Source organism: Lytechinus variegatus, chromosome 6, assembly GCF_018143015.1.
Source record: "Lytechinus variegatus isolate NC3 chromosome 6, Lvar_3.0, whole genome shotgun sequence".
NCBI classification, from domain to species: Eukaryota; Metazoa; Echinodermata; class Echinoidea; order Temnopleuroida; family Toxopneustidae; genus Lytechinus; species Lytechinus variegatus.
Window position 1 is genome coordinate 38,172,858 of NC_054745.1, and position 23,827 is coordinate 38,196,684.

Below are 23,827 nucleotides of genomic sequence, written 5' to 3' on the forward strand. Positions count from 1 at the left end.
CGGAAACCTTTTTTCATAGAGTTATTTGCAATAATTTTGCATAATTACTTTATTATACAATATGAATATATAACAAACATATGTATAAATACTTTTTTTGTAAAAAATATAACAATATCTTGCTTTTTACATCTGGGCCTGCGCGCGTGTAATTTGCGCGATCGGCGGCAGACATCTGAAAGGGGGGGGGGGGGGGGTGGTCTGAAATAGCCTTATCAAAAAGGGCTGAATCATCCATAAAGGTAACAAAATATTCTGCTAAAAATCCTGCAGATTTTCACACAGGTGTTCTGGAAACTCTGCTGCATGATTCTTTGCTTGTTTTAAGTATACATTTTTTTACAGTGTAGATGTTAAAGTGGTTTATTGTTTTGTTTAATAACACATATAACATTTGTCTGATATAGCAACATCTTTAATTATATTCAAAATGTACATATTCCCTGATAATTATAAATGTGAAAGATCATCTTATGAAAAATAAGTAAACGTGATTTTGTAATTGTCATTTCTGTTACCTGTAATGGAAACACTAATTTGGCTGAATCAAAAAAAGTTGATATGATTAATGAAAATAAATGAGGAAGTGTGGATTTAGTCCCTTTTGCATCTAAACCCTTCATATAAATCAGTGCGTGTGTGTATGTTTGTGTGAGGGTGCGTGCATGCAAGTGTTTGTGTTTCTTCTTATAATTATCATAATTCTTCTTATAATTATCATTATCATTATTATTAGTATTATGATTAGTATGATCATTGATGTTATTCTTATTACTTGTTATTGATATTGATATTGTGTGCTTTTGAGGTTGGGTGTGTTTATTTGATGAAAGTTTAAAGATTTATTTCCACATTACAATAAAACAATTAACAGCATAAACATATCAAAACAGAACAAATAGCTTGCAAGTAGCCGGGGGATGGGGTCCTTCGGGGATCTGGCTGCCATCCACCCCTTGCCAACTTACATTTAAAAAAAGAAACAAAGATGAAAAAGGGGAAGGACAGGAGGGAAGAAAAAAAGGAGATAAGTAAAGGAAAAGGGGAGGGGAATAATTGGAAAAGATAAGTTAAGAAAAGAGAGCTCATTATATCATTATTAAGAAAATATCTCGCTCGGATTTGGCTAATCTTGAAAAAGATAATAATGTGCTTAAGAGGATAAATAAAAATTTTGTTTCAGCGATATACGCATCATGTTCATAATCAATAAAAAAGTGCTGAATATGAATTAGTTTCTTGTCTTGCTACGCCATCGGATTATTTGATTGATTTATAACAACGAAAACGTATATATATATATATATATATATATATATATATATATATATATATATATATATATATATATATATATATATGGGTGTGTGTGTGTGTGTTAGGAAGGTAGTCGCGTATTAGAACAGCCACTTTCTGCCTACTATACGAGTTGTGTCTGCAGGCTATCGCAGAGCAGTTGATTATGTGGTTGTATGCAAGGACCAAATAAATAATTTGAAATAATGATATAAAAATTATTTCGTGTTGTTTTCTTGCTTTTGTTGTTCTAATATTCATGAATGTGATAATGGTTCCGGGCCCTTATGTCAATTCAAACATAACATTAAGTGCACAGACAGGACTACTACTGGTGGGGCATGCGAGAGATGTCCCTCTCCTCCAAGTTTCTGATACTTTTTTTTTCTTTTTGGTAAAGTTAAGCAGTCGCACCCCCCCCCCCCCCCAATAACTTTTACGGCCACGGAAGTAAGGGAAATGAGAGAAGGAAAAGAAAAAAATGGAAAGTTATAGAATATTTCAGTTCGATTACTTTTACAACACTATATTTTTATTTTTGATAAATTGTGATTTTGTAATTGTTTTTTTTACTGTTTTTACGGGTCGTGTGGTCCAGTGGTTAGAGCATTGGACTCATAATCGCAAGGTTGTGAGTTCGAACCCAAACTCTGCCATTGTCTCCACTTTGATGAAAAAAAGTCCCACAAGTTATATCTGTCGTCTATTACATCAGCCACTATGACTGACTAACCTAGACGTAAAATATTTCCAAGGTAATTGGTCATATACCAGCTTGGCATTTACCAGCAAAAAATGCTGTCCTGTCGAGTTCCTACGGGAGTTACCACAAACAGAAACAAACAGAAACAAAAACTGTTTGGATATTTTATGATTTATTAATCTATGATTTATTATATTCTTCATGATTTTTATCTTGATACAGACGTTGGTCATATATTTATCGGCGATAATACGATACCTGCCATTTTCCATGCTCCTCTGCCGGAACCAAGTGATGACAGCAACATCTTGGAATCGCGCTTCAATCTGATAAGTCTGTCTTTTGGTAGTTATGTAGACGGAATCGACTACGACCCAGAGAATAGATTGATATACTGGAACGATTACTACTATGATCAAATATGTCGAATTTCCATTGATGGAGAGAGTCCCCAAGAAACCGTTATAACCACAGGCCGTGAGTATAGAAGAACACGCTTCAAATACATCCGCAGGGCGGTATGGAGGTACTTTAAGTGAGAGTGGACCGTTGTGGCCCAGTGGATAAGTCTTTTGACTTTGAAACAGAGGGTCGTGGGTTCGAATCGCGCCCATGGCGAAATTTTCTCCGGCAAGAAATCTATCCACATCATGCTGTTTAAATGTCCTTTCCTGTGCATGGAATCATCTACATGCAGTTGCATTTAAGACGCCCCCCCCCCCTAGGGACCAGTTTAAGAAAACCTTTAAATTCCATCTTTTTAGCTGTAAGGACAGTGGATGGCATACACTAAGGTGACTAAGCTATGTTAATGACTCAAACATAGAGTATTGTGTGTGTGTCGCTTTGTAACCGAAAGGTAAAAGCGCTTTTGTCAAATGTATATTCGATTGGATTTGCGGGGTTTTTTCAACAATTTGTGTGGCATCGCCGTGGAAATCCCCGTATTTCTCAGAAATTAAGTATGTTGCTGCCTAGGATTTTCCACTGGGGGACAAAACCGTGGGCCGAAAGAATTGATAACGAAGAAAAAAAGGTCTTCACTAAAAAATAAAGGACTTCGTACCAGAAAAAATATTGACAAGCAAAAAAACAACAACAAACGTCTTCAAGCTCGTCAGGGGGGGGGGGCAAAAAGGTCTTTAAGCTCGTCAGGGAGGGGGGGGGGCATAGATACGTCTTTTGAATGGGTCGTGACTCGTCGGGGAGGGGGGCAGACTGCCCTCCTTGCCCCCCCCCCCCGTAGTTACTGCTATAGTGCTGCCTAGTCATGTATTATGTAAATATGGTTTGTACTTTCAAGGTACCATTTCAGGAAAGTTGTCCTTTTTTATTGGGACTTACAAAGGAACACTGGTGCTTCTATGGCAATCTCAACCCACAAAGTTCTTAGATTTGAGACCTTGTCAGATGATGTTAATGAAACTCTCTCAAGACATGCAAGTGGCACATTTCAGAAAGACTATTACATGATTACTCCGAGCGAGCCCAGTTAATTTGAAAAGGATTATATGAAATAAGAATTGTTTGTTATTGTAAGGCATTGTTTAGCACATCTGCTAAAAGTTACCATCGTTAACCAAGTAAAGCTATGTTATCTTCAAAGGGGTTTGCTCTATTTTTTGTCCTAGAACCTACATCCATCGCTCTTGATCTTCGGAATGGAAAAATCTACTGGGCTGGGTACAATCAGGGCGGTGCTATCTCATCTGCCAATCTAGACGGTAGCTCCGTTAATCGAATCTACACGTATGACGCAACTGTGCAGCCTACTTTTACATTGTTCGATCCCTTCTCTGAGTAAGTACACTGTAAAAAATGAAGTGCTAATTTAGCACTTACGGTGCTTGTATAGTGACTGCACTATGAGTGTTGTTTTTCTAGTTCAAATTTAAACTAGAAAATCAGCACTCGTAGTGCAGTCACTATACGAGAACTGTCAGTGCTAAATTAGCACTTCATTTTTTACAGTGTAGAAAAATATTTTTCGCCATATCCTTTTACAATGTTGCCACATACTCGGGGCGGTGGTCTGAGGTCATTTGATCTTATCTCGTAAAATGAAATGGCATTTTTTCTTTCAATTAAAATTCATTTTTATCTATTGCGTATGAATTTCATCTTGCGTATCTATAGATGATAGAGCAGTGCCTGCGTAGACTAACCAATTGCGTATTTTACCATTGCAACGCGAATGATACTTATACTGTATGCTGTATTAATGATGACACAAGTAATATGTTTTATAGTTAAGTTCAATATCTGTCATTTAGTCTAACTGATAACGTAAATAGTTCGTACAGTTCATTTATCACCAATTTTACCAATTTATATCATAAATGCTTTATGAAAAAAGAAAGTCAACAGAAAAAGATATGTAATGAAAGAGTATGGATGACGCATGATTTAAAAGCTCTGCCAGAAAAAATCACAACTTTATAAAAGTTTTTACAATATCCTACACAGTATCGTGAGAAAGCATACAAAAAATTCAGAAATTATGTAACCTTAAAGCTTAGGCAAGCTAAGAGTAATTTTTATTTCAAGAAATTCAATGATTTAAAAAGACAATACAATAAAAACTTGGCAATGTATTAATACAATTTTTTGGGGAAAAACAAAAGCTCATCTTCAAGTATTAATTCTATAAAATTGAATGATAACTTTGTAACTGATAACGAAACAATTGCAAATGCCTTCTTTTTTTTGCCACTAAATTATCTTCCTCAACACATTAATAATTCTAACACTAATTTTGCTTCTTATCTAGATGACCCAAATTTGCAATCGTTATATCTCAAACCAATAAAACCAAGTGAAATATTTGATATAGTTTTGAAAAATGAAAATACAAGTTCTGGTCAAGATTCTATAGATATCAAAGTTGTCAAGAAAATGATTTGTTTACCAGTCATTTGTAAATATTTTTAAATAATTTTTAGTAAGAAAGTTATGACATTTCAAAATTTCGCTTCATTTCACAAAAACAGTTACATGTATATGAACGAGCCAGCTACATCCAAATGAGAGAGTCGATGATGTCATTCACTCACTATTTCTTTTGTTTTTTATTGTTTGAAATATTAAACATTTTGATTTTCTCGTCATTGTCATGTGAAATGAAGTTTCATTCCTCCCTGAACACGTGGAATTCCATTATTTTAATATTTTTTTTGCTTCAGGCAAGGAGGTCCTAATCATCAAATTCGTAAAAATTGAAATATTGTATAATTCAAACAATAAAAAACAAAAGAAATAGTGAGTGAGTGACATCATCAACTCTCTCATTTGGATGTAACTGGCTCGTTCATATAACTATTTTGTTAAAAATAAGCGAAACTTTGAAATGTCATAACTTTCTTATTTTACATCCGATTTTGATGAAATCTTCAGCATTGTGCTTGTCTGATTTTTCTCTATTGATTCAAATCAACATTTTTTCTGAGGTGGACTTGACCTTTATAATCAGAGGCCAATCTTTGTACTCTCAATATTTGCTAAAATACTCGAAAGATGTATGTATAATAGAGTTTTTTTTATAAACTCTAAGTTCTTTTCTGTACTCAGTAATTTGGTTTTAGATGTGGGCAGTCCACATCTTCTGCAATATTGGAATTGATTCATAAAATTACGCTAGCAATAAAAAGGAAAAATTATATACATTAATAGTTTTTATTGATTTGTCAAAAGCTTTTGACATTATAGATCGCTCAATTTTATTTTATAAATTGCATTACTATGGGATCAGAGGTATGGTTTTATTTCGATGTTATTTAAATAAACGACAACAGTATACAATTATAGATGGCATGGAATCAAAACAAAATACTGTAAGATGTGGAGTGCCCCAGGTCTCTATCCTTGGTCCCCTTCTGGTTTTGATTTACATTAATGACTTGCCAAAATGTTCAACCTTATTGAATTACATATTATTTGCAGACGATACCAGTATTTTCCTTTCCAATCCTAATCCAACTCAACTTATCAATACCATGAACATCCAATTAATAAAATTACATAAATGGATGTGTGCCAATAAGTTGATTTTAAATGTAGATAAAACTATGTAATATTTGGTACACGTAAAATTAGTGATAACATCCTAAATATATATTATAATCATCGTATTATTAATAGAGTGTCAAGTACTAAGTTCTTAGGTGTTATTATTGATGATAAGTTGTCTTGGAATTATAAGTCGTCTGTGTGGTACCATATCTAGAAATGTTTTGGAATTCTTAGGAAATTATCGTTTTTGCGAAAAAATGATCTTAAATTATTGTATCATTCTTAATCTTAATATAATCTTAATCGTATATTTCGTCTACAGAAAAGGGCACTAAGAGTTGATTGATTGATTGCATTAATTCTGTTTTATTCCAAAATTTAACAAAACATAACAAAATATGATATACAGAAATGAAAAAAGGAAACCCACTGGAAAGCAAAGCTTGTTAGTATGGGTTCCCTGCAATAAATAGTTAATTAAAGTATACCTTTGATCGATGAAATTCAATTCGTAAATTAAAAAGGTTTGTAAAATGAAAAAAGAATACTAGTGGGGACAACCTTATTATGCCCACTCACTATGTTACAATTAACAAAAAAAATATTATATCAAACCCCTGCTGTATAACCCCGCCCCCTGAGTTCAGGAGTATGCGAACAGACAATCACTTGGACAAGACAGGACGAATACTTAAAACAAAACAAAGACAAAAACAAAAAAGGCACAAACACAAAAACAAAACAGGCCAGAACAGACAGCAAAAAAAAGAAAAGGAAAAGAAACAAAACAAAACACACTACAAAACATAGACATAGACATCATTTTCGTCCTTTTTCCCCTTTATTTTCCAAAATTAATATTTTTTCAATCCACGGTATTATTTCTTTACAAACTGGTTCATTCATGAATAACTGTTTTCATGGTAATATACCACTGTCACTTTTAAATTATTTTATATTGAATCAATCCATTCATTCCCATAATACACGAAATAGGTGTAAATTTCATCGTCCTCTGTGTCGCACTGACCTAGCCAAATCAACATTTTTTTATCAGGGCCCTATACTGTGGAACAATCTCTCTGTTCAACTTCAGACAGCTAAGACATGTAAACTCTTATCAGCTTGAATTACACCCAGCAACCCCTTTCTCTTAACAAATAATCATAGCCTCTCTGTTTTTTTCCTCCTTCTTTCCTGTCCTGTCTTATGCCATATGGATGTATTTTTATGATTATGTATGTATTACACAGTAAAAAAAAATATACAACGCTGTTTACAATATGAACCTTACAGTAATTGTTTAAACAGTTAAAACAACTGTTTAAATCTTAAGCAACAAAGTTTAATTTTTCAATATCTAATTTTCAATAAATTAAACGTGATTGTTTAGACGGTTAAACAAATACTGTAAGGTTCATATAGTAAACAGAGTTGTATAAAATCTTAAACAGCGTTTTTACTGTGTATGTTTTATGTATTATGTATTACGCACTATGTTCCTGATGAGCTTTCATTTGGTCCACCACTATTTGAAAATGTATTTGTATATTGCTTTGTATATATCTTAATTTTGTCGTACAAAAATGACATGAAATGAAGTGCTCTGGTCCATGTTAATTTGAAAAAAAAGATGAAATAAACTTAAAAGAGGGTAGTGGCTGCTTTATCTCCGCGACGCTGATTTCATCAATATTCCTAAGTGAATTAACTCCAAAAATTGGCATGAAAGTGAAGAAAAATGATTCATTGAGAATTTCATCTTAATTCTATTGCTGTACAATCAGGAATTATTTCATAAGACGTCTATTGACTAATATTGTCTGTGAAATGATGCTTGAAAATGCGATATAAACTTCTAAAAAAGATGAGATTATTGTGATAAAAAAAATTCGGTAAAGACTCACAAGCGTATAGTGCAAGCGTATTAGAAGTCAATACATCTCTCTGACGGAATGGATTTCCATTGGTTGAGCAAGATAAGAGAGCTATAAAAGCGCGTTTCTTCAGCTCAGGCTTCGCGCTCGCATTAATTATTGAGAGACACAGATTGTTCTTTATTTATAAACATAAAGATGTCCAGAGTCTTCTCACTCGCATTATTTGTTGAACACGATACCCTTCGTAATCATACGATTATGTCATCATTTTCAATAAAAATTGACATTTTCATCCGGGGGGGGGGGCACTTACATTGACGAGTGGATACCATGCGCGACCCCCCAAAAAAAAAAACACGTATAAATGATGTATTTTTTAAGATAGGGCACGTTACGTACGTACCGTGATAAGGGTGTCAAAAACACAAACATAATGAAAAAATGGATCCATTTCGCGAGGAAAGCTACGTGCGTAGGGCGATATTTGCGGGGATGATAAACCGAAATTAAAATGTTTTACAAAGGATGTCCTTTTTGCCCCAAACATTACGTGTTTTGAGTCCAATTTGCTCGAGGTGATGTGTAAAGGTTAAAACCGACGACCAGCGGACCTGTGACGTAACAATAACATATCGCTGTACTTGTTTAGGAGTTCATTTCAGGGACTGCCTGCCAAGAGTATCGTTTTGTTTCCAATACGGGTAGGGCTTCACACGCCAACACTTGTTAAGGGGTGCATTTTCAAAATATGGAAAATACGTGTTTGGGGGTGCCTTTGGAGATTCCATGGTCGCGCATGGTATCCACCCGTCAATAGAAGTGGCGCCCCCGGGTATTTTCATTATTTTGCTTTCATTCATAAGGTACCTCTTCTGGACAACACGCGCTGGTGAAGCAGAAATTGCGAAAGTACATCCAAATTCTGGTGACAAGGAGGTTGTAAAACCCATTAAAGCAGAGCCAATGGGACTAGAGCGATGTGCGGATGATACCAGTAAGTAATAACCCAATGATAATAACAATTTTACTAGTAGTAATATCACACCCATACACATCATCACAACCCCTCACACACACATACATGTACATATATATACACTGTAAAAAATGATGTTCTAATTTAGCACTTACAGCACGTATAGTGACTGCACTACGAGTGCTGATTTTCTAGTTCAGATTTAAACTAGAAAATCAGCACTCGTAATGCAGTAACTATACAAGCACTGTAAGTGCTAGATTATATATATATATATATATATATATACAGTGCGTCCCAGAATAAACGAAACCGAGATTTAGCGATCATTTATCATTACTTAATCATAAATAAAATAGACAAATGACCTACCAATTTAAAGCTTAGAATCTCCTCTTTCATCTGATATTACTTAGCTTATTTCTTATTCACGCATGAGTGGGCAAAAACAATTTAAAGAAAGGATACCAAAAACTCATTTGGCGAGGGGTATCTGGGTTTCAAAAAGAAAACCACATTTCTGAAAAGTTCAATATCTGCTCTTTAATTTGGTACCTCAATTACAGAAAATGGTAAAGAAATAAAAAAGTTCTGGTCATTTGAAATAAGGCTTGTATTTCCATAATTTCATGAGATAAACGTGTTTTCACCGGTTTCCCACAGAAGCTTTCGCATAGTGAACAAAAGATTTAATGCATGGCTGATCGTCAACAAAACGGAGTGATGAGTGAGTTTGAAAGCCAGCCTGGAGAACCTCTTCATTTTATGAAATTATTGAAATTCAAGCCTCATTTCAAATGACCAGAACTTTGTTATTTCTTGACCATTTTCTGTAATTTAGGTATCAAATTAAAGAGGAGATATTGAACTTTTCAGAAATGTGGTTTTCTTTTTGAAACCCAGATACCCCCCGCCAAATGAGTTTTTTGATATCCTTTCTTCAAATTGTATTTGCTCACTCATGCGTGAATGAGAAATAATGTAAGTAATATCAGATGAAAGAGGAGATTCTAAGCTTTAAATTGGTAGGTCATTTGTCTATTTTATTTATGATTAAGTAATGATAAATGATCGCTAAATCTCGGTTTCGTTTTTTCTGGGACGCACTGTATATATATATATATATATATATATATATATATATATATATATATATATATATATATATATATATATAATATATATATATATATATATATATATATGGGCATTTTCTCTCGAAGGAAAACACGCCACGTTCCTTTGGTCGAACGACGAGACCGTAACATAACCACTAAACCTTGACGCACATTGGCCAAGATTGAGCCCTAAAAGCGCCCAAATTCTATTTCGTGCTATTATTTTTGTGTTTGTTTACCAAATTATTTAAATGGGGGGGGGGGAATTATTGGCGTAGAGTCGACATGTCATAGTTTTAACCCATATGACGCCATCATTTGAAGAGTTTAGCAAAAGGGATTAGGTCCACTTTTTACCATTTCAAGAAAAACCAAGTTTTTTTATTGTCACTTACTGCAATACTCTTATGAGAAACTAAATTGTCATGATGTAATACCCTATCATGTGAACATAACATTGGGTATAAAAGAAATTTAACTGTATTCAACTTTCTTCAATATATTCTTTTACAAATTATCATCGTGTACCTAACCCCTTTTGCAACTAAACTAAAATGAATCCCATCTAATTTATTTAAAAAGGTGATTTTTTTTCTTGGCCTCATTTATTCACGTTTTCATGTGAATTTCAAATTTTCGTTGTTTTCATCAGAATGACTAAAATTGCAGAGGTTTTGAGACAGAAAATAATAAAAAATTATCAACAATGGACCTAACCCCTTTTTACAAATTAGCTCTTCAGAATAGTTTGTTTTCAAAAGGGGTTAGGTCCACTTCAAGAAAGTTATTTTTTATTCTCCCATAATAATCTCATGCGAAACTAAATTTTCATGATATGCTACCATTAAATTGGGTATAAAAGAAATCTACCTGTCTTCATATTTTTTTAGAATATTCCAAAAAATACCGTGTAGACCTAACCCCTTTTGCAACCAAATTGAAATGGACCTAACCCCTTTAAAAAAAAGGAATTTTTCTTTGCCATTTTAGATCACGTTTTAATGGGAATTTCAACTTTACTTTGGTATCATCTTATAGAGCTACTAAAAATGTACACATTGAGAAAAAGAAATCAAATTTGATGAAAAATGGACCTAGCCCCTTTTGCAAGTGAGCTCTTCATTTGTTTTTACTGGTTAAGTACTGCCACTCTGTGAAGGGGGTAACACTTTGGACTCTTTGTTTAGGGTATTACTTCGAGAATAGCCTTGCAAAACATTGGTTTATGCTTCCCATGTGTCTAACAAAGGTGTATGAAATAATTATTTGACATCAAAGGTAATTAAAAACAACTTTAAATTATTTCTATATAAAGCCGATTGTAGCATGCTCCGATGACGGGTCGAAATGCAAATCATATAAACCATACGTGTGTCACTTTGGCATGTTAGGAGAGTTTGGCTGAAATTTTCTTGTAAAACACGTTTATGGAAAATGGGTATTTAGCCCTCAAAATTATGCGCATCAATTCTAATTTTGTTTAGATAATACCCGGGACTCATGTTATTTTCATGCAATAGGCCTAACATTTCAAATTAAATTAAATGAATGATCATGTCCGCACTTGTTCGGTGAGGTGTGATAACTGATGACCACGTGGTATATAAATTACTGCATTTTCGGGTGCTAATATGGTTAAGGTCTCATGAGCGTAATCATTTCCTATAGACTCGTGTGTTAAAATGGTACTTTAAACGAAATTCATAAGAAATAAAATGAGTTGTCTCCCTTATAATGAAATAATTTGCAGCAATATTATCAAATATATCAAATCAGTTGCCTGTGTTATTTCAATTCTTGAATGGAAAAAAGAACAATCCTAAATTCATGTAATAAAATACAAAGAACAAGCGCGGATATTACATCATCAGTTTGCTCATTGAATATTCATCAAGACATGCATAGAACTGTATTACCAAAAGGGGACAAAATATTCAGTGCCTTGTTTGTCATATCATTCTTCATCTGATATATTCATATTTTCCTCAGCCTGTAGAACCCTTTCATTTTAAAGCTTCCATGTAAAATATCTATGCAATTTTTTTATTTGTAGACTCTGTGCAATTTTTTTTTTTTTTTTTTTGCAACAGCCCGCCTGTTTTACTACACGAACTTCACTAGATTGGGCGTAATGAATGCTGACGGGAGCGCGGATCGGACAATCGAGGTATTCTCCACCCAATATTATGGCTACTCACCGATCAGCAAGCATGGGAGCAAGTTATTCTGGCTGGGAGTGAGTTTAGAAGATGTAGGAGTAGGCATATACGAGTACGATCTAAAGTTTTCTTCTTTCAGGCTCCTCAACAAGACAGTGACAATGAATGACGGCAGCCAGCGTACCATCTCCTATCCAAGCACAATAAGGATTATTTCAAATGGTAAGGTCAACAGTTTGTTCGGAACACATGGGGTACAGATGGCGCGGGGGCGGAGCTTGAGAATCATGGACATCCCCCCCCCCAGAAAAAAAGTTTCACGGCCAAGTCAGAAATGAGAAAAAAACGAATGAAAATGAAAATGTTTGAAATATTATATCATTTTCTGAACATTATGTCAAAGTATCTAACATATTTCGATATTTGTATTCAAATCAATTGTTGCTCTCTCACTCCGCTCGCTCACGCATCTGCTTAGAAAGATATGCCCCATTCACAATGTCTGGTCCCCTTAAAATGTCTGGATGATTACACTAGCCACCTTTCGCAAACTCTACAACGCGACATTAGAGTCCGGTAAAACAAAAGTTAACGAATAATCATAGACTCGATTTTCTATATTGATTGTCCATTATAGTCAATACAATCGAAGGTAGAAAACTGTTTTACAATAATTGCTAAGCTTTTTGTTACAGGCCCTATAGATCTTGCTTTTCGTGTGCAAAATTCTTTCATACGATACCAACATGCCATGCCATTTGCCTGCCTGAGCTCGCGGCGGGACTGTACTATCATGACTCCAGCTGGCTGGAGACATGCGAAATGTAAATTGTGACATGGATTAGAAAGTGTTTTTTCAAACAGATCGAGTACATATTGAGTGAAGAAAACTTACTGAATTCAGACTTAGATATAAATCATTTAATTTAGTCCATCGAATCGATGTTGCATCTAATGTGGATTTTTGGTGGATCAGTGGCAATTGATTCCATGGGTCAGATCACCTCTCCAGCTGAACCATTTTGCATGCGCTGATATCTACACAGCATTATGCAATAGGCTTAATCGTCTGAAACCCACCAAACTTTGCGTTTTTCCCACTTCCCCTGCTCCTCCTACACAAACGATATGCCTCTAGCATACAATGTAATGGGCATTTAGTATTACTTTCCCCCGAAATGGGTCATTATATTCAAATTTTCGGGGGAATGCACCACTTCCATTGACGAGTAGATACCAGGCGCGACCATAGGGTTTCGAAAAGCACCCTATACAAAGGAAGCAAGTCCTTTCCAGATTATGAAAATGCATCCCTTAACAAGAAAACCACACAAGACTTGTATTGGAAATTAATCCCCTTTTCAGCATTTTAAAAATCGTTTTCGACACCCTAAACGTTACATACAGGCCTATACGTAACGTACTTGCCCATTCTTTCCCTTTTTACGCGTGCTCGCGCCTGGTATCCACTCGTCAATGGAAGTGGGCCCCCGGGCGACCTCTCGAGCTCTGGGAGGAACCAAATGTGGCTCTGGAAAGTCGTCCTAAATCGGATATGTCGCTGTTACCGTTGTATTTTGCACACGAACCGCGGATTGATGTTTCCATTGCAGTTGCGAAAGTTTAAACAAAATCCTCATGTCACATACTTTAAATTGCAAGACAGCCTTTTACGACGGGCCCAGAAGTCTCTTCCAAAATCAACTACCGTCGCACAGTGGGCCAGAATGAGTTGAAAGTGCGCCAAAAATACATCCCTTGTTATAGTTTTACTTCAACATGTTGATTTAGGGTAATATTGCGCGGATAATCGACTGAACATAATCAAAAGCCGAAATAACGTCATTTTGATACCAAATTTTGATTGGCTACTTAAAACTGTGAAAAGACAAATTACGCTAGACAATGTGCAGTTTATAAACTTTGTGTTATGTGTTACTTTAAGATTGACCCCCGAATGAATGTTAGTTTATGCTTCTCACATGCCTTAAAAGTGTGTATGAGATCCTGAAAATAATTTTATGGCATCAAAATGATCATTAGATTAAAAATACTTAAAAATCTGAAAGATAATGTTTACCGTGCTTTATCAAGCGGTATACTTGTGCAAAACGAAGATCATATAACACCAAGAATGTTTTACTATGAGGAGGGTTTTTGGCTGAAATTATTATACAAGTAACTTTTATCTCTGGGAGAGGAGCGTATAGCCCTTAAATGCGTTTTCAACCTTTTAGTAGACTTGTTAAGAGGTTGAACGCTGCATTTTTGAGTACAAATGTCCCACTTGGCACAAATGTTCCTTGAGTCAAAAGATAAAGATTCATCCAAAGAGACACGCTGTATCTATGCAAATAAGCAAGTAATTTGCATAAATTTGCATATTATGTCAATATGCTATAAACAAGTAATTCAGAATATATATTTCACCAGAACTGCCCTAAAATTGGAAATAAAGACTTAGGGTAAGACAAGGAAGAAAATTGTCATAAAATAATTGGGATATCCTTGTTTATTATTGCCTAATTTACATAAATTATGCAAATCATAATTTAAAACAGAGTATTTTGTCAAGAATCCTGAACTGTTTTATAAATAACAGCAATTAATACAAAATGTCAACATTCTACATGAAAGAGAATATATTAGCGAAAACATTGATATGCTTCATGACAGTATTAGTGTCTTAATTCGCTTAGAAAGAGGGCAAATATGTAAAAATGTATGACGTGATATTGCGCTAAAACGAGACCAAAACAACCTCAATGTCACAGTCACACTCACGAATCGGACAATAAAGCGATCAATGGTATGCCATTCGAGATAACACAATCTCAACACAATAGGTTCCATCGGCTTCTCGTATCGCTTTTGTTGGTGTGTCTGCCACACCGTAATCTATGATACATACGGGCAAAATGCATTTCTGTATCGGTAAAATACTATTAATTTTGTTTTATTAGTTTATAATTTGTTTCTCTTGGAAAATTTACAGGAGTCATTGCTTTGCAGGTTTCTACTTTAATGAAGCTCTGGCACATGAATCCTGACGAATGCACCCCACCTCAATCCATATATTAACTTTGTTAAAATATATCTTTTGGAGACCCCAAAGTGGCAAAACTGCATCTCCCCGGCATTCCCGCTACTTTACAAAACCAGTTTGACTTGCATAATCAACTTGGAAAACACAGATATATGGGACATCAGACAACATGATTCCTGAAAAAAAAAAGTTATTTATTTTTGTTTATATAAGCCCACGGGAGCCCTCCGAATTCACCCCATCCCCTCTCCGCATTTCGACTTTAAATAAAAAAAAATATATATCATGTTTTAAAGCCATCGGCAAGGCAAATTGCGGTTTTTTGATTTGATTTGATTTGATTTGATTTATTGTTTTCTTCTGCATCCATAACATTTGTATAATACATTTTTCATAACATAATAAACATAATATGTTAGCATTTTTGGCATAAATTGTAAATAAAGATTACTAAATTTAATTCCAGACAAAAATGATTAACTATATGATGTTCACAATTTGCAGGAGAAGGATTGTCATCATAAGCAGATTGCTTGAAAAAATGACAATCCCAAACTTATACTAATTGAATTAATACATTTTTAACATTGATAAAGCAGAATGGGCATATTCTTTCAAATAGCTGAGGGTGATGGTGATATGATGATGATGTTGATGATGATGATGATGATGATGAAGGCCATGGAGATGATGATGGTCAAGATGAAGATATTGGTAATGACTAAAACGAAGGAGGAATAAATTCACGATAAAAAGGATACGACACAGAAATTTTACTTCAAGTATTCTGATAATAACATAGATTTAACGTTTGCCTTAAATGAGTGAAGAGACGAACATTGTTTAACAGGCTCTGGTAGAGAGTTCCATAAATCTGGACCATGGTGTCTTATGGATCTCTGCGCAATAAGCAATTTGGGGTTAATTAAATGGAAATTTGAAGAGTTACGGGTAGGGTATGAATGAATGGCTTATTTCGAAAGGGTGGGTGCTGTCGCGTTAGGGTGCGTCAACGCGAACGCGAAGATTCGTCCAAAGCCCCCCGGTTTGGCCGAAAGGGTGCGTTGGACTCGTTGGGAGCGCCACGTCGCGTCGCGTTCACTGGAACGCGCCCTTTCGTCCAAAGCCCCCCCCCCCCCCGGTTTGGACGAAAGGGTGTGTTTAGTAATAATGAATAAATAAATACAAATATTTATAAGAAAGCTGTACAAACAAAAAAGACGAGTGATATGTGAAATTTGCATAGGAACATAAATCATCATATGGCACAAACATTCTTTTTAAGGTAAAAAAAAAACAATGACGGCATGCTGCATGAGGATTTTTCGGTGGAAATGTTTTATGGTGTAATATTGATACATGAAAAAAAATATGACTGATTTCAAGGTTCTTTCAAATAAAAAAAGTAACTTACCTTCAATTTTATACTTTGCAGGTGTGTATTTATTACAAAGGAAAACATTCGTATACCTGGAGATATTTGGTGTCCCCAAAATTATAAAACTTACGGCAGATGTGTCCTGGAAGGGCAAGGCCAAAATTGATGTCGGGTCAGCATTCACAACGTTTAACTCTTCAGACCCTACCTTACTATATTTTACACTTGAGACCCTGCCTCAGTATATTTTGTGAGATGTATCTGTTGTGTATGTGTGCGTGTTGTGTGTATAATAATAATAATACCTATAATAATAAAAATGATAACAATAATAATAATAATACTTATAATAATGATGATAATAATAATTTTCACCCCAAAGAGTGAATTTTTATAAATGAATTTGGAGTGAAAAATTGGCGCCAAGTGGCTTATTGCAAGGGTGGGTATCTGATTTTTATTATCATAATTATTATTATTATTATCACTATTATTATTATCATTATTATTATTACTATTATTATTCTTAGTTGAACTTTTCTTTCTTTTCCTCAAATTGTCAATGCTTTAAATGATTGAAAATCCACTATTTTACGTGCAAATTGGCAATGTTTGACAAAATACCTTATATTCAGCTTTCTTATAAATATTTGTATTTATTTATTCATTATTATTAAACACACCCTTTCGTCAAAACCGGGGGGGGGGGCTTTGGACGAAAGGGCGCGTTCAAGTGAACGCGACGCGACGTGGCGCTCCCAACGCACCCTTTCGGCCAAACCGGGGAGGCTTTGGACGAATCTTCGCGTTCGCGTTGACGCACCCTAACGCGACAGCACCCACCCTTTCGACATAAGCATGAATGAATAGATGTATTCAGAGTATAAAAATTGTGGAATGAAGGTGGGAGCATGTTATTTACGTACTTAAACATAAGTAGTAAGCTTTGAAGAGTATTTATGTCAAATACTGTTAGAGTCTTTAGTTTATGGAATAATGGATTTGTGTGTGATAAATATTGGGAATCAGTACAGATTCGAATTGCTTTTTTCTGTAATAAGTATATTGTATTAATTTTAGTTTTTGCACATGTTGCCCAAACTATGTTGCAGTACGATATATAAGGCAATATTAATGAATTGTATAGTATGACAAGAGTTGTATGTGGAATTATATTCTTCATTTTGTAAAGTATACCAACGTTTCTAGAAATACTAGTAGTTATACAACGTACATGTTCATTCCAATTTAAATTTTCATCTATTGTGACACCTAAAAACTTTGTTTCTCTTTTCCTTTTGAGAGGAATATTGTCTATGTTTATATTATAAGGAAATTCATTACCATGTAAGTGTGTATGCTTGAAATACATAAAGTTTGTTTTGTCTATATTGAGTGAAAGCTTATTACACTTAAACCACAAAGATAGTTTTGGTAACTCACGGTTAATTATATCTACTAAAGTTTCTAAGCTATTATGTGAACAAAAAATGTTGGTGTCATCTGCAAATAATACATATGATAATAAAGGTGTTACAGAAGTCAAATCATTAATATATATTAAAAAGAGCAAGGGGCCTAGGATTGATCCTTGTGGAACTCCGCATTGTATTAACTGAAAATCAGAAGAAATATTATTGTGAATTACATATTGTTTTCTATTGGACAAATAACTCTTAAACCAAGATAGTGTAATTCCGCGAATTCCATAATTTTCAAGTTTTTTAAGTAATATCTGGTGGTCAAGTCCATGAATACACCTATTATATGTTCTTTATTTGCCATTGCATTTGTAATTTTATCATATATTTGTATTAACGCCTGATCAGTCGAATGTCCTTTCCTGAATCCATATTGGTTAGAATTTAGAAAATGAAAAGTATCTAGAAACTTATAAAGTCTATTGTAGATAATCTTCTCTAATATTTTGGAAATGCTGGGAAGAATAGAAATAGGCCTGTAATTTGTTATTTCATGCGGATTGTCTTTTTTAAAAACAGGATTTACCTTTGCAATTTTTAGGAAATCAGGACATATTCCAGTGCTAATTGAGAGATTGAAAATATGACACAAAGGAGAGGCAATATAGTGTATGATCTGCTTAAGAAGGGAAGTACTAATTCTATCAATCCCTGTGATTTGCTTGATTTTAGATTTTTTGTTATTTCAATTAATTCCTGAACATTTGTTGGGTTAAAGAATAAAGAAGAGTTAATGGGTGTGGGAAGAAATTTTCCAAAATTTTCATCAGTTCTGTCAAGTTTGTTTGCCAAGGAGGGTCCTAAGTTAACAAAAAAAAGAATTAAAGGTATCAGCTACATCTTCTGAATTTATTGCAAGATTATGAGCTGTGAAATTATCTTTGGGTAATGTTTTGGGTTTCTTGCCAATCAAATCATTTATAATCTCCCATGTTGCTTTCATGTTTGATTTGACTTTGTAAAGCTTCTCGGAATAATATAATTTGCGAGAAGCTCGAATTGTATTGGTTAGTCTATTTCTATAAGTTTTGTATTTATTTTTGTTTTGAATAGAAGGGTTCTTTAAAAAATGCCTTGTAAATTTTATTTCGGGTACGTATGGATCTTAAAATTGCTTTAGAAATCCATGGCATTTTTGCCTTCTTTCTTTTGACCTGTGATATCAGGGGAAAATTTTTCTCGTAAAATGTCTGCAATTTATTGTTAAAATTTGTGTAAGCAATGTTTGGATTAGACTCATGAAATACATCCAACCATTCTTCAATTGCAAGATCCCTTTTAAACGATTCAATGTTATTTTGAGATTCATTTCTATACATTGTCGATTTGAGTATATTTTCTTTTGGAATATCATTATCGCAAAATGAAAAAACCGGCAAATGATCCGATATATCAGATATTAACAATCCGCTGGTAATATCTCTGTTTAATATATTTGAAAAAATGTTGTCGATAAGTGTTGATGAATGGTTATCAATTCTGGTCGGTTTATTTATATGGGGATAATAGCCAAATGAATGCATTGTGTGTAGGAATAAATCGTGTTCATTATTTTGGGATAACAGGTTGATGTTAAAATCTCCCATTAAATATATTTGTTTCTGTTCTTTTCTAATAGTATGAAGGCATGTTTCAAGGTCTTCACAAAATAAATTTACTTTATCATGAGGGGGTCTATAAATCAATCCAATAATTATATTTTTGCTTTTTGGCTTCGTGATTTCTATGAATAAAGTTTCACTCTGTTTTAATGATATTTCTTTCCTTACTTTGAATTGTAAATGTTCACTGATGTAAAATGCTACACCTCCTCCTCTTTGTTCTTCCCGGTCACGCCTAATGAGATTATAGTTTTGCAAACTGAATATGTTAGGTGAAGTATTGTGAAGCCATGTTTCCGTGACACCAATAATGGAAAATTTGAAATTGTTTAAAGTGAAAAGTAATGATTCCAATGACTCAAAATTTTTGTTCAAACTTCGAGCATTAATATGAAGCAAACTGAATTTATGTTCCATGTCTCTAAATCTAGAAGTAAAATCTTCAGTTGAGTAATAGTTATTATCAGATGATATATTGTTTGTATTGAAAATAGAAAAAAAATCCATGTCATTACTCAGGAGGAATATTTAATATTACCCAAAACTTAAGATTATTGGTATGACATGTGATTTGTGTGTAAATTTTCTGTGTCGTATAATAAAGCAAATTTTATATCAATATTCTTATATTTACATTCACCATTATTGATATTATTATAAAAATAATAATATTAATTTAATATTATTATTATTACTATTATTGTTCTGCCGTTTGTAATAGTGCTCTAGCACAGTAAAGGCTATAACCCAACAGGAGCATGCCTAGGATGCCCTTTCCCTATTTGCTTTTATGTATTAAAAATAGTTTATTGTCTTTAGAACTCTTACTTTTGTTTGTATTGATACCTTGGAATAGATTGAGGAGAAAATACTCTTCAACTGACATGTAGAGGAGCTGTGGTAAATTGAAGAACAGCCACACGGCCCTTTATTGATTCCACTCTATGTTGAATTTAAATATTTTGAGAGCCCAATCGGAAGAAAGATACATTTCTACTACACACATTAAAGCCTCTTTGCGTTCTCCTCTTGAAAAAACAAACAAACAAAGAAGGCATTGTTTTATATCTTATAAAATAAGTTCGTGTACCTGACGGTGGCCTGTCGAAGTTGCCAAAACCGTTTATTTTGTTTTGATATATATAATATATATATCAAAACATACATACAATATATACAATATATATTTAGAATATCGTCTAAATGAAGCCCTCATCTGGAAAAGGGCACTTATTAAAGGCAGCATCTACATTATATAGAGGAGGCCTTGGACTGGGAAGAGGGGACTGAAGCTTGTTTAATTTCTTGGGACCAAAATTTTACATTGAACCTTTTTTATTATTTTCAAATTTACATCAATTAATTTTACAGGCAAATAAACAAAAAGGATTGCACTACAAAATTCCAGGGGGTGCTATCTGTCGAGAATAATACACGCAGCACCCCCCCCCCCCCCTCTTCCGGAAAATCTTGCGGGTGCTTCAGCCCCCGCTTCCAAGTACCAGGGCCTCCTCTATCATGTCTATATAATGTAGATGCTGCCTTTAATAAGTGCCCTTTTCCAGATGAGGGCTTCATTTAGACGATATTGTCAAAACAAAATAAAGGGTTGGGCAACTTCGACAGGCCACCGTCATGTACACGAACTTATTTTATAAGATCTAAAACAATGTCTTCTATGTTTTTTTTTTTCAAGAGGAGAAAGTAAAGAGGCTTTTACTCTGTGTAGTAGAAATGTATCTTTCTTCCGAATGGGCTCTGAAAATATTTAAATTTAAAATAGAGTGGAAGCAATAACGGGGTTTGAGTATTATAGAGCTTACGTGTGGCTTCTTTTTTCAATGTACTACAGCTCTTCTGCATGCCAATTGTAGAGTATTTTCTTCTCAATCTATTCCAAGATATCAATACAAACAAAAGTAATCTTTTAAGAGTTCTAAAGACAAACAATTTTTTAATACATAAAACCAAAAGGGAAAAGGGTATCCTAGGCATGCTCCTGTTGGTTTATAGCATTTACTGTGCTAGAGCATTATTACAAACTGCAGAACAACAACAATAATAATAAAGATAAATATGAAATATAGATATAAAAGTTGCTTTATTATACCAAAAACGTAATTTGCCTTGCCGGTGGCTTTTAAACAAGACATTTTTTATTTAGTGTCGAAATACAGAGAGGGGATGGAATAAATTCGGAGGGCTCCCGTGGACGTAGGCTTTAATAAACCCCCCCCAAAAAAAAAAACTATCTTCAGGAAACATGTTAACTGATGTCTCATACATCTGTCTTTTCCAAGTCGATAATATAAGTCAAACTGGTTTGTAAAGTAGCGGGAATGCCGCGGGGGAATGCAGTTTTGCCACTTCGGGGTCTCCAAAAGACATATATTTTAACAAAGTTAAAATAGGGATTGAGGTGGGGTACATTCGTCATGATTCATGTGCCAGAGCTTCATTTAAGCAGTAACCAGCAAAGCAATGTCTCCTGTAAGTTTTCCAAGAGAAACAAATTAGAAACAAATAAAACAAACTTAACAGTGTTTTACCGATACCGAAATGCATTTTGCCCGTATTTTGCACAGATTACAGTTTGGCAGACACACCAACAAAAGCGATAAGAGAAGCCGATGGAAGCTACTGTGTTGAGATTGTGTTATCTCGAATGACATACCATTCATGCAGATATGTACATCATGAAAGGCCTACTAGAAAAGTTCGAGGGGGGGGGGGGTATTTGAATGATTAAGTTTTTTATTTCTTTGACAATTTTATGGATTTTACTTCAGGATATCTGTAGAAAAACTAAACTTATCAATGTGATAGACAGAGCATTTAGTTAATATGCGGCTCATGATGTACAACAGTGACAATTGTGAAATATAACCTGCTGTTAGTCACCAACAAATCCCTGATTAGACCAAGAAATCACATACCAAGCACAATTGTACTGACAACTAAGGTACAATTGCACACAATTCTGCCACACAATTATAGTTTTGTTATATATTATTTCTGTCCTATATCAAAGTTAAAATAAATGTTCCACGGTGGATCGAAAACGACTGTATAATTGGAGGCTTGTTAAAAATTGAACTTAAACAGAAAGCCAATTTCAAAGTCAACGTGGATTTATTGCTTATAGAATGTTTGATAGTATGTCATGAAGGCTTACTAGATTATGTAGATGAAATTTCATGCCTAATAGGCGTATTATGATTAAGTAAAGGATTTTATTTTACTCGTGAAACAGTTCTGTATGACGAACCAGTTGCCATAGAAGGATGTCCTGAGAACATCGAAGTTGAGATTGACGACAACGCCACCAACACTGTCAACACATTGCCAGTCTACTGGGCTGAACCCGTTTTAAACAGTTTGTCCAGCTGTCCCAGAATGGACTTCCTAGGACCAGGATCGAATGGCGGGCATTACCCTGTTGGCGCAACTCAGGTGTCTTACCAAGCCACAGATGCTGCAGGAAACAGCGACACATGCACATTTACAGTGACGGTTCGAAAAGCCTCTGGTAGGTCTCACCTCCCATATCCCCATCAATACCATTTTTCTGTTGGTGTTATAACAATTGCCATTAACCTCATATAAGCATCAACTCAAAAATAAAATCAGTACTATATTCCGTAGTCGTCAATATAATTATAAAGTAATTGAACAGGGTTCTGACAACACACAATTTTCAAAGGAATCGGTGCGTTGTAGAGAATGTCTCCGTGTTAAATGCGAAATCTCTGGATAAGATTATTGCAACCTAGAATGGTGGTGGAGAACATTTTGTACATAAGGAGGCGGCAGCAAAACAAATTGAAGTGATTGGTTAACATTGGTTTGACTTTTTAAAAATCTGAGCTAGAAGGTCACACTTGTCACCTGTGTCTGTGATATGTTACAAAAATAAAGGCCAGAAAAAAATTGCGTTCGAAAATAATTATTTAGTGCTTCAAAAATTGAAATATAAAGTGACCGGAAAGACCATCTCAATTTCATCCCATTAACTTATGTGTACTATTTAGGTGTCTATAAGACGCCTGTTTACAAAATCGGGGTTTGCCTTGTAGTTTCAGCTTTTCATTCTCAATAATAGTTGTTTTCAAGGTTTATTAGTTGTAATACATGCACTTGTATATTTGTTTCATCTTTGTTTGAATTTTTGTTTATTTCGG

At 34.4% G+C, this 23,827-nt stretch overlaps 1 protein-coding gene across 1 annotated transcript; it reads left to right on the plus strand.

Moving 5' to 3' along the window:
* Positions 1-2,181: 2,181 nt before the first annotated feature.
* Positions 2,182-23,252, plus strand: LOC121417798 (low-density lipoprotein receptor-related protein 5-like). The gene is made up of 5 exons (XM_041611535.1): positions 2,182-2,476; positions 3,631-3,799; positions 8,751-8,881; positions 12,072-12,362; positions 22,900-23,252. Exons 1-5 carry the CDS (start codon positions 2,182-2,184, stop codon positions 23,250-23,252), a joined length of 1,239 nt encoding a protein of 412 aa, XP_041467469.1.
* Positions 23,253-23,827: the final 575 nt, after the last annotated feature.

Excerpts from the sequence above, each read along its gene's own strand:
- LOC121417798 (XM_041611535.1), top strand. The coding sequence starts at position 2,182 with ATGATTTATTATATTCTTCATGATTTTTATCTTGATACAGACGTTGGT. Across the intron at positions 3,800-8,750 it reads TTGTTCGATCCCTTCTCTGA|GTACCTCTTCTGGACAACAC; the intron begins GTAAGTACACTG and ends TTCATTCATAAG. Across the intron at positions 8,882-12,071 it reads GCGATGTGCGGATGATACCA|CCCGCCTGTTTTACTACACG; the intron begins GTAAGTAATAAC and ends TTTTTGCAACAG.